The sequence below is a fragment of the Polypterus senegalus genome, chromosome 8, assembly GCF_016835505.1.
Source record: "Polypterus senegalus isolate Bchr_013 chromosome 8, ASM1683550v1, whole genome shotgun sequence".
Lineage (NCBI taxonomy): Eukaryota > Metazoa > Chordata > Cladistia > Polypteriformes > Polypteridae > Polypterus > Polypterus senegalus.
Genome location: NC_053161.1, coordinates 169,516,242 through 169,529,065, shown reverse-complemented (window position 1 = coordinate 169,529,065; position 12,824 = coordinate 169,516,242). Strand labels below are relative to the sequence as shown.

Below are 12,824 nucleotides of genomic sequence, written 5' to 3'. Positions count from 1 at the left end.
CACAGATACAATCGGTTAAAATACTCTCTGTGGTGCAGCGGAAGTAGGTCAAGAGAGGTCAGCTTTTATCTACATTCTTAGGAAAAACAGCCATTGCTGTGCTTTTTTCTGGTGTGGTGTTCAGCTGTCGATGAAAGGTCCCTATTGATAAACTGTATATCTTGAGGAACATAAAGTTTAATACAAACTCCACCCTATCCCCATTGATGAAGACAGGAGCATAATCCTCATCTCGTGATCTCCTAAAATTAGTGATGAACTCCTTGATCTTCCCTGTGTAGAGGAACAGGTTGTTTACTGAGCACCAGATTGTTCACCTCCGTTCTGTAGGCTGATTCATCATTATTGGAAATTAGCCCAATCACTATTGCGTCATCTGCAAATTTTATGATGATGTTGGTGGTATATGCAGGTACACAATTGTGAGAGCAGAGGGAGTAGAGAATGGGGCTCAGAACACCGCCTTGTGGTGTGCCCGTGTTCAGGGTTATAGTGGAGGAAAGATGAGAGCCCAGCCATACCACCTGATGGCACTCTGACAGGAAGCTGAGGATCCAATTACATAGTGGTATGCTGAGGCCCAGCTGGTGCAGTTTATGGAGGATCTTGGAAGGGACAATTGTATTAAAATCAGAACTGTAGTCTACAAATAGCATCCTCACATACGTGCCCTGTCCCTCCAGATGAGTCAAGGCTGTGTTCAAAGTCAGACAGATGGCATCCTCTGTAGATCTGTTAGCTCTTTAAGTAAATTGATGTGAGTCCAGGGAGACAGGGGTGTTGGTTTAATTGTAGGAGAGAACCAGTATTTCAAAGCACTACATTATTATCCACGTGAGAGCGATTAGATGATAGTCATTCATATTAGTGATGTTAGTTTTCTTCAGCACTGGCACAATTATGGCTGACTTAAGGCATACAGGGACCATTTCCAATGTTAGGGAGAGATTAAATATATTTGTAAATATCCATTTGTCTAAATGTCTACCTGTCTGTCTGTGTATTTATAGACACAATTAACACAGCAGGGATCTTATTGTGGAATGATATGAAGGATCAAAAGTGAACTGAAAGACAAGCAAGACCACATGGACTTTTAGATGATAAACTGATGAGACTGACCTGAGTCTGAGGTGTCAAAGAGCTGAACTGGACCTCTAATTTGATGGCTGAAGTTATGGATTGTGGGAAAATTTATTACAATGAATATGGAATGAGGTGACAAGTTCAGCATGTCTTTGTGTGACTTTATTAGACTGGCCTTTTTGGACACTCATCCTCACACAGTTGACAGTTGATCCTGAAGTTGTTCTGTTGACAGTCCATTTAAATTCTTACTGACACGTCTTACCAACACATGAACGTAATAAACAGGAATGGATTAAAACAGAAAAATTCAATTAATGAAGTAGATAACACAAATTCACTGGACTGTCCTCCTTCTCACTTGTCTTTATGAAGACATCAGCTGAAACCACGAAACAGAAAAAGAAAAAAAAAAAAGAATGAGAAAAATAGACAACAATGAGGCCCCATGTGTTTCTTGTCTTGACACACACGATGAAATTTCTTCTCAAAACTTATCTGTGGAGGAGACTATAGCAGCTCACATCCATTTTGTTTTTCTGTTCTTCTTGTTTCTTTTGGACTTTTGATTTCATTACCAAGATGTTCTTTTTTCTCCTGTGATCAGAGCTTCACTATGGATGGATGTCATGGCCAGCACAGTCAATAAGGGCTCAGTTTTTGTCACAAACGGTGGAAAGTTTGTTTTGTTTATTTTTGTGTGGTCTGTTGCCTGTCTGTCCCTCTTTGTGTCCTTACTTTTTCTCTCTTTATCTCGACAGGTTGTCTCAATGTGGTCTCAGTTCCAGATGTTGCTCAGTTCTCTCATCAGTCATTTCTTCTCCACACTCACGACTGACTGAATTGATCCTGAGCAAAAATGAAATTGGGGACTCAGCCTTGGCTCAGCTGGGTAAGGGAATGAGTAGTGAAAACTGCAAATTAGAGAAACTGAGGTGAGTGAACAACAAGTGATTTTGTAGTCTTGTCTTTGTCCCTTTCCTCCATTATCACCTTCCACCCTCACATTCCTGTTATCGCCTCACTAAAGTTTGTTAAATGTTAGAAAAAAAGTGGAAGCAGAACAGCTGACCAGAGTAACTGTAGCAAAGAGTAGGAGAGAAAAGGTAATGAGGTACAAGAGAAGCAGATGAACAAAGGGACGAAAATGAGACACCAAACAAGAGAACAGGGCAGATGATCAAGAGAAGGAGTGAGAGGTGTCCATACAAGAGAATGGGACACAAAGGGAACAGCATCAGTAAAACTGATCAGCCAACCATAGTTAGAAGGAGAAGGACACAGGGAGGAGAATTTTATGACTGAAGGCAGTGTGGACAGAAAGATGTGAGACAATTCAACACTCATCCCCCAGAAGCCTTAATTTATGGGCTTGTTTGTTTTGATTTCTTTGTATGTGCGAATTACTTGGGTTGTTACCAACATCCATCCATCCATCCATTGTCCAACCCGCTATATCCTAACACAGGGTCACGGGGGTCTGCTGGAGCCAATGCCAGCCAACACAGGGCACAAGGCATCTGGTGTAAATTTCATATCAATAGCCCCATTAGAAATATATTTACTGTTAAAAATGTTGATGTGTTCAATACTTATTTTCCCCATTTTATATGGAGGGGCCAGTCAGATTTTTTTTGCCCATGATAATGACTGGTTAACGAGCAAATTTCAATTTTCAGCAGACCTTCTCTTGAAACTGTGTGCAGAAATGACCCCGGCATTAGAAAGACAGATTGCCCATAATCAAGCTTTACCCGAATATCTCAATAGAGCTCCAATATGAACAATGTAATGGAAGCCATAAATTGACTGATGAGTCCCCACATTCAGTTTTCATAGATTGTTTTTATATATACCAACGTAAAAAGGCAGTTTGCAGCAGTGTCTGGTTTGCCTAATGTAATCAGAGCAATTGACAGGACTCATAATCCAATAAGGATACATAGCAAAAATGAAGCTGCTTTTGTTAACTGGAAGCTGTGACATTCCATTAACGCAAAAGTCACCTATGATGCCAAGGTGAGACCGACAAACGTTGTGGCTTGGTGGCCTGGGCCATGAATTATTTATATAGAGGCAATGTAGCATTGATCAGACGACTTGCTATTGGTGCTGCACGAGATGGCTGGCTTGATGGAAAGGCAACTTACTGAACTCTTAGTGTTTCATACAGCCTACAACTATTCATAGTGATGGAAATCATTATGAAGCATGCCATAGAAATCCTCAAATGTAATTGATGGAGGCTGGATGCATTAAGCGGGAGGCTGCTCTACCATCCTTTGAAGGTCTGCATCATTGTGACTGGATATGTATGAAGTTGATTAGCATAGTCCGTATATGGTTGTTTCAGGGTGGCAACACAGGTAGAGATGATGTATGCATTTTTCTGTTTTATGGCAACTGCATAATTTCTTTCTTGAATCCACACAGTTTTATACATGAGACCCCTGCTGAGCCGATTTACACTCCTATGACCATTTTACAGCTGCCATGACCCCTTACACTCATTGTGTTTGCACTAACATTCACTCCAGCACTCCCACAGACCTCTCACCTAGTGTACCCAGTTGTTGTCCTGTTAAAATGATTAGTTTTACTAAGACTTGTAAATTTTAAATTTGTGTGGAAATTGGGGTAATTTTAGGATGATTTAGGTAAGACCAGACTTTTAAATGTCTAAAATCTGTAAACAAGAACCATCAAACCCATAAGAAAAGGCCATCATTTTGTTTGATTGGGTGCTCATCACTTGCTGGGATGTCTTCAAGGTGCCCCATGTCAAGAAAGCACAACACCCTGACCCACTAGCGAAAGCTCAGCCTAAATACCAACTTGAACTGGGAAGATTCTAGTAACAAAGCACTGAAATCAGCTTGTAATGTTGTAGCTGTCCATCTGAGAAATTCTCTGAGCATGAGGGTTACAATGCCATTTAAAGACCTCACCTTGTGAAGTGCGGCACAGTGAACTGACCATTTGAACAGTTGTTTTTAATTCTCTGACATACACAGCAGTTTAAGAAGATGATTTTTTGAGCATTTACATTGTAACTAACTGTGTAGTTATTTACAATAATGATTTGAATATTAGACATGTAAAATAGGGAAAATAGAAATAAGGAAACATTAGTTTTGCAAAGCAAAGTATAATTTAACCATATGTTAAGGATAGAAGAAGACATTGATTATTTTAAAGAAAAAATGGAAGTATCACACCATCTCAGAAAAGAAAGTCCAAAATGGGACAAAAGCTAAATGATAAATGGGAGGATATGAGGAGATGTCTGCCATCCAGTGTGAATTTTCCCTTGTGGATTAATAAAGTATCTATCTATCTATCTATCTATCTATCTATCTATCTATCTATCTATCTATCTATCTATCTATCTATCTATCTATCTATCTATCTATCTATCTATCTATCTATCTATCCGATATAGTGCCTTTTATTATCTATCTATCTATCTATTGTCACAAGAACGAGACATGGACAGATAAAGAGTTGGGGCAGCCACCCGTATAATATAGTATCCTGGCTGCAAAAGGTCGTTTTCTCAAAATAATCAGCACTGAAGTGCATTCAACTGAGTCCAGTACAAGACTGAGGAAACAAAGGAAAAGGGGCAGGTTTTAAAGGGGGAGACAGGAAGTGAGGTCATATGGATCTGGCACGTGGTCTTCCACCATTGGTTCGTAGCCGGAGGTGACATCAGAGGGACTGGAGCTGGTGTGGCCGACTTCCATTGACTCAGTCCCGGAAGTGATGTCAGGAGAGCCAGGTGAAATCCCCCGGGGATGGTCTACAGGCAAAGGAGAAAAAGAGTCAGTGCACTCTGCCACACCCCGGCATGCCTCCGAACTGCCTTCACTCAAGCCCTTTAGCTGCCTCCCATGCGCACGTGTGTGACACTATCTATCTATCTATCTATCTATCTATCTATCTATCTATCTATCTATCTATCTATCTATCTATCTATCTATCTATCTATCTATCTATCTATCTATCTATCTATCTATCTGTGTTTTCTGGGTCTATGCTTGTGTTTTTAAGTTGTGTGGTTGGTATGTCCTCTGTCATGATGTCTGTAGTATGGAGGTTAAGTGTTGTAGAGTTTGTGTCTGTATGAACTATTACTTTGTGCAGTGTTGATGTATGCCGTTATTACATTTTTATCATATGGAAGAATGTTCTATATCATCTTTGAGGTGGAGATGGTGTTTGTGTTTTGTTTATTGTTTTGGAGGTCTTATAGTTTGTTTTGTGACCAATGTATAGCTGCAATGGAATTATTATTATTATTATTATTATTATTATTACTTAGGGGGCTTTGCCCCCTGCTTGCTTCGCTTTCTAACCCCTGTATTTGGTTTTCCGAATACACACTTTTAAGATTTTTTTTTCTTTGAATTGTTGCTATTTAATTAGTTTCACTTTTATTTCAGAACTTCGGTAAAGTATCTATCTATCTATCTATCTATCTATCTATCTATCTATCTATCTATCTATCTATCTATCTATCTATCTATCTATCTATTATATACTGTCATTCCTATCTATCTATCTATCTATCTATCTATCTATCTGTCTATCATATAGTGCCTTACATATCTATCTATCTATCTATCTATCTATCTATCTATCTAAGAACAATATTAGGAATCTTTCGAGTCCCAACATGCTGAATCTTTTAAATGAGGTCCGTGAGACATGTGTTTAATGACATTGTAACATAATTCAGGGTAGCTTTCTCTGTTTGGAATTTCAGCACAGACAAAAAAACGATCCACATCATCAGCAGTTAATAATTTATTTTTGCAAAGTAACCAATAAATGCATGTGAGGTAAACCCCGTTTTCGAAATTCCCTAACTTAAACTTCAAAGCCTTACAATATTTACATACAGTACTTCTGACATATCACCTGTGTCCATATATTCTATATATATATTCTATTCGCCTTTTCATTAATTCTCAGAGTAATAATGTATCTTTTTTGCGCTAATGTGATGTTTACTGTCTTTGTTTTGACACTGTCATTTTTTTCTACTTTCATATTCTGTATCTTGCTCTGCATGTGTATCGCACCTACGTTTTTTGAGTCTTTTGAATTCCAGTTTTCATTATCTCTAACCTGCTCTACATGTGTTTGGCCCTCTTGTTCTTTAACCTCTTTGTGATGTTTTACTTTGTTTTTATTCTTTTCTTTTGTTTCTGACCTCGCTTTGTCCTGCTTTTTTTTCAATGACACCTGGTCCGTGGTGATTTTTTTCCCTTTTTTCAAGTAATAATTTCTGTTTGTTTTTGCTACTGCAATCTTTACTTTCTTTTTTTATACTTTCTAATTTTCCTGCTTTCATATTCTTTAACTTTCTTTACATGTGTATCGCACCAACATTTTTTTGAGCCTTTCGAATTCCACTGCTTTCATAATCTCTAACCTGCTCTGCATGTGTATAGTGCCAACATTTGTGAATGTCTTTATGAAGTTCTACTTTGTCTTTTACTCTGTCTTTTAATTTTGAACCCGATTGGACATGCTTTTTTTTCAATTCCACTTGTTCCAGGCTGATAATACTTTCCTTATTTTCTAAATTTGCCCCTAGATTATTCTTTTTGTTTTTTGTATTTTTTTCTCTCCAGCACTTTTGAGTCTCTTTTTTCTGCGCTGCTCTTTCTTCTTTACTTAGTTGCCGATGTTTCATCTATAACATATTGTCATTATATATTTTATATGCACTGAGAGCCCTGGATCTGTGTGTGCTAAAACCCAAAACATGACTGAATGTTTTTCTGCTGTGGTCTTATTTGATATTGGTTGGAAGTAGGGTGTGTCTTGCAAGAATGTCATGTTCTACGTCATCGCGAGATGGTCCTGGGTTAATCTCTCGGCACACACTCTCATGTTTAAGACGCTACGTGGCCAATCTCTTTCATCTCAGAGGTCTTTTAAGTGTCTTTGTCTCGTCTCCCTAGTCTTTCTCTCCCAGTGAATTTATAATAGAGAGATTATTATATATACAGTAGTCATGATTACTGACATGGCTGGCACCTGACGTTCCAACTGTGCTGCACATGCACACTCAGGCCACTATTGCTCTTTATTTGTTTGCTGTTGTTGTACAGCTCATGTCATCCAAAATGTGTTAAGTCTGATTAACTGATGATCATTTTTATAGAGTCATGATTTAAACCCATATTTATCGATTCAATATTTCACATTCTTTTAGAATATTTATGGTATCTTTTGTAAAAGCTTGTAAAGGTCCTGCCATCTTTAGTTGGATCACTTATGTTGAAGCAGATTAACACTAGAATTACCAGAGCTTATGAAAAAACTCGTAGATCCGGCCCACCTTAAATCTCATCGCACCTCTCCGTCAGTGTCTTTTGTCCTGTAAATGTGCCGATAAAGACAAGCAGCAAGCAGCCTGCTATTCCATCCCCTTATCGCCGCAGAATGTGCACAAAGTTCTCCCAGCTCATGCCTTGATTATCTGGGAGTGAAGTGCTGGAGTTTTAGAGTGGAAATAATAGGTCGTTATTTGGAACACATGCATTTCAGGTGTGCTCCGTTTCTACAATAATCTGTGTAAACACATTGTTTAAACTGAAACTTTTTCATATTTTAGTAGTAAATGACAAAATGTTGGCATAAACTATATAATGTGTCAAGCCTGAAGTCCAGAGATCAAATAAACACTTTCACAAACGGTTCAAGGACGATATAACAGATTCCGTGGAATAGCGGTAAGAATTGCTGACTTGTAATCAAGAGTCCCCGGTTTGATCCCGACTGACTCCTATATTTGTGAGCTGCTGTTATTGTTAATATTATACAGTACACACATACATTTGGTTTCCGTCTGTAACAGACGGTGTACTTGTAAAAGTTACCATTTTTTTTTCACTTTTACTCTTTCAGTCATGATCATGATACATACTACCGCCCTAGGGATCTGACGCTGTTAGTTTTTATTTAATACTGGGAAAAGCTGTAGATGGGAGTGGTGTTTTGAGGCAAGAGAACTGGACATTCTCTGATCTGGAGGGATAAAAGCTGACACACAAACACTGGTGAATCTACCTTCTTTGTATCTCACCATCACTTGATTTTTTTTTATTCAGTTTAATTGAGTGTTCCTGCTCACGCTGAATTAGTATGCACCTTATGGTCTATGAAAAACAGAGATATATGTATATATGATATTTGGAATTATTCATTTTATGCCCTGTATAGTACATTTCGGAAAACATTGTGGCACGGATGCGATATTATTCATATAATTCATATTCATTTGAAACTTTAATAAAAAACGGCAACGAATGAAATGTAATGATGAAAATAGATAGTCCAGAGATCCACATGTTGAATGGGATTGTAAAGATAGTCCTACCGGTAGTTCCTGAAATGGTGAAGACAGGTGGACGGGTTCCGGAGCGCTCCTTTTTTTGCAGGATGGCCATAAATCCACTTACAGTCCTCATGTACACAGGCAGATGTCAGACAATCCAGATGCCAACCACAAAACGATCCAGGACAAAACGAATAAGTACAGGTAACCCAACAGAAGGCACACAGAGAGGCAGGAACTTGAAACACAAATTACAAAACATTTTTTTTTTGCTTTAGGTCATCGGCCCCCTTTTTAAAAGCCACGCTGACATCCTTTGACACCCCCAGCACCCTCAGCAGAAGACCAATCAGAGCCACTGCAAGGACTGCTGGGATTTGCAGTTTCAAATTCTATTGGCTACTTTCATCATTCTCTACAGTTGCTTCCTGTTCTCTCTACAGAACAGTATTTCCACGAAAAAAGCCATAAAAATTATTTGCGGTGTCCGCTAACAATTATTAGATATTTTATAAGGAAAAATCTGTGAATGACTGCGGCTGCAAACTCTGAACCATGACTTTGCGGGGGTCTACTGTATATAGCAATTTTTCAGAACTCTCAAAGCACTTTGCAAAGAGTGGGGGGAGCCATCTAAACCATCACCAATGTGTTACATCCACCTGGATTATGGGCTGGCAGCCATTTTGCACCAGTGCACTCCCCACACCATTAGCAATTTGGTAGTGAAATGGTGAAAGATAGTTAGCCAACTAAGGACAGGAGATGAGTAGGTTACCAAAATGACCTGGCCGTGATGGGCAATTTAGCCTGGGCATTAGGATACACCCTACTCTTTACTCTTTTATGACCACAGACAGTCAGGACCTCAGCTTAACATCTTATCCAAAGGATTGCAGTATTTTTACAATACAGTGTCCCTGTCACTGTACTGGGGTATTGAGATCCACACACAGGCTGCAGGAAAAGTAGTCCACGTACTGACCAGACCCAGACATGCTTATCATCAGGTAGATTACTTGTTCTGTAGTGCATGTGGTATAGGTGCTTGCTATAAAATAAATTAAACACAGGAGCACAGGCCAGAGAATAATGAGAAGGAGTGAGAGGTGGACAATTAAAAGAAAAGGACAAAAGTGGCAGAACAGCAGTAGAAATTACCAGCCAACCACAGACTGTAAGAGAAGGTCAGAGGGAGGACAAGATCAGGACTGAAGGTAGTGTGGACAGTAGGGTGTGTAGGGTGTGTGGCACAGAAAGTAACCTTCATTATAGCCAAAAGGACTGAACAGGCCAACATTTGTCTGACAGGACATCACAAGAAGACAAACTCCACTGGTCTACACATCAACATAAACCTGTCAGTGGACTAAATGACTGACAGATTGACCCATATCATCTGCATTAGACATCCAGAGGCACTGAGGCACAGTCTGGAAAAGAATCATCAGTGGGCATTTCACTGAGATTCTCCAGGATGTGGTGCCCCCCTCTGATTGTTTCACATACTGGTGGGACATTTAAAAGAAAATCCTGATCACAATAGAAGTGTGTAATATAATGTAATTTTCTAGTCACTACACTATATAGTGCCTTTTAATATTTTTATGCACAAACATGTCCTGCTGCTGCTCACTGATGTGATGAGAGGTCTAAACCCCCGACCTCACAAATCCTTCTTTGTCATTTCAGTCTTGCACATCTCAGTTTAGGTATTCCAAAATGCCAGAAGACAATCAAATGGCTGACTAGAAATATAAATATCCTGAAAACTATTGCAAGGCCTTTTAGTATGCCTGTTACACTAACCCTGCACTCACCTGAGTCTCATGTATAAATGGTGTGTACACAGAAAAATGTTGCATACTCCCGTTTCCATGTTCATGTCGATATGTATAACAACTAAACTTACTGTAGCATAAACCCACGCACATTTTCACAGCAGCCTCCTCCCTTGCGTATGCACTTTTCCACTCGGTTTTGCAATCTGGCAGCGTCAAAGCAGTGCTAGTGTTTCTGTGTCTTTTCCCTTCTTTTCTAGATTTGCATCCATGAAGTGGGCTTTATCAAATACACTGAAATGAATTGCATATTGTTTACAAACTTAAATCACTTGATTGTAATCATTCTGTAACAATATAATGGTGCCTGAAATGGCCAAACTATTCTAACTACCATAGCTGCTTTAGCGTTGTTAGAAGACAAAGCAAATGGAAGAATTAGAAGAGAAAGCATATTTAGAGATAATGATGACTGGCTTCTAAGAGTTATCCTCTTGAAGCTTTGTATTGTTAGAATACTAGGATGTATACTTGATATCATGTTTATGCTGAAATACATTAAATCATGTATTAAACTGTGGGGAAATGGTGGAACAGTGGTAGCAAAGAGCTGGTGCCCCGTTCAGTGATTGTTCCTGCCTCACTTTATGCTTCCTGGGACTGGCAAAACCCCAGATGATTGGATGGATAGAATAATTAAACATCTATAACAAAGATTCTTCAATGTTCCTTAAAAGTTTTGAAGAATCAGCATCCCAAGCCTACGGCTGGTTTTACATTTAATAATAATAATAATAATAATAATAATAATAATAATAATAATAATAATAATAATACATTTTATTTAATAGGCACCTTTCTTAGCACTCAAGGTCACCTTACAATGAAATTAAACAATATTAGTATAATAAAAACAAAGAAAATGATAAATTAAAAAGCAATAATTAGCAAACAAACAAAGATAACTGGCAGTAGCAGTGCAGAATTCACAATTGGTATGCCAGTTTGAAAAGATAAGTTTTGAGGGCAGTTTTAAAATGTGTTATTGAATCGAGCTGACGAATATAAGAGAATGAATAGAATTTCCGAGTTGAGGAGCACTAAGAGAGACGCTTGAGCTCCCATAGCACTGAGTCTGATGTGCGGTACAGAAAGTCGAGCTGTAGATGAGGATCTGAGTGAGCGATAGGAGTGCAAGTCTGCAGGAGATCAGTGAGGTTGAGGATGTTCAGAGCGGTATTTTGTATTGTATTCTGTAGTTAACAGGGAGCCAGTGAAGTTGAGAGAGAAGGTGTAATGTGTTCAGTGGATTTAGAACAGCAGGTTATTATCCTGGCAGTAGAATTTGGAAGAAGTTGTAAGCGATGGATAAGTTTTTGTGGGATGCCAGATAGAATAGCATTACAATAATCTACGGTATATGTGAGGTGACTCGGGCATTAACCAATACTTCAGTACTGTGTTGCGTAAGAACAGGACGAAGTCTAGAAATGTTTCGGAGATGGAAGAAGGCAGTCCGAGAAATGTTACTTATATGGGAGGAAAAAGAAAGTACTGTCAAGAAAGTCGCCCAGGTTCTTCACCTGGGTTCAGATGTTTGTGTTAATGTTGTTAATTAAAATAGAAGACTGGTTAACCTTAGCAAGTGTGGAGTTAGAACCAATGAGGGGCACCTCAGTTTTATTGCTGTTTAGTTGGGGAAAATTGAGAGTCAGCCTCAAGATAGCTTGGACTTAATGAATTTGGAACATCTTTGTGGGATAGACGAACATGGTCCCTTCAAGTATTAGTGTGTTTCCCCTTTACTCATGTTTTTGCTGATCTCTTTTTCTTGATGTTCATTTTTATTTATTTTTTTCCATTTTTCCCTTTGTAACCTTTTTATCTTCTTTATTTTCCCAGTATTTTCTCCATTCTGTAAACACAAACTCCTAGTCTATGTAGTGCACCTATCCAATAAAGTTCTTTTTATTCTTGGCACTCCTGATCAGGGTAACTGGGTGGAATGGCCTCTCCTAGAAACAGTGAGACAAAGCAGAATGGACAGTCCATTACAAAACAGGGACAGGGAGGTCAAAAATAAGAAAACTGGCCCATCTGAAACTTTTTAAATAATAGACTAAAAATGAGATCTGCATGGAGATTTGCGTGTCCTTTCTGTTTTCTGCATGAGATTCCTCTGGTACTCTAGTTAGGGATTTGAGTTAAACAAATATTAGACATTTCAGTTAACTGAAAGAAGAAACAACTCAAATGAGATGGGCAAAAAAAAAAGTGAAAAAAAATGAAGACCCGGTAATGAATGCAAGGAGAGCAGTGACATGGCTTCACCAGCAGAAGGCACAGCTTCACAGAGTAGAGGATTTGAAGACCTGCAGGTATGGATGATGGCATCTCATCACACACCCAGATGTCTTATAAAACATCCTGAACAAAAGTGACAGGAAGATGAATGGGAAGATGGATGCATTTCATGTGTCACCTTTGAAACAACGTCCTCCAACACAAGGCCACCAGTATTATTATTATTATTATTATTATTATTATTATTAATTTATAATAAAAATCAAAATTATTATCATTATTATACCCCGATCCCTGAT

At 38.6% G+C, this 12,824-nt stretch overlaps 1 protein-coding gene across 3 annotated transcripts in view; it reads left to right on the top strand.

The window, feature by feature from the left end:
- LOC120534490 (NACHT, LRR and PYD domains-containing protein 12-like) overlaps nt 1–12,824 on the top strand; it is a 146,654-nt gene that overhangs the window by 120,726 nt on the left and 13,104 nt on the right. For 2 of the 3 annotated variants that reach the window (XM_039762089.1, XM_039762088.1), the window contains one exon: nt 1,848–2,021. In XM_039762089.1, the coding sequence (XP_039618023.1) occupies nt 1,848–2,021 (174 nt within the window). Of the gene's footprint in view, nt 1–1,010; nt 1,759–1,847; nt 2,022–12,824 lie in introns of those variants that run through there. The other variant, XR_005634765.1, reaches the window with a different exon arrangement.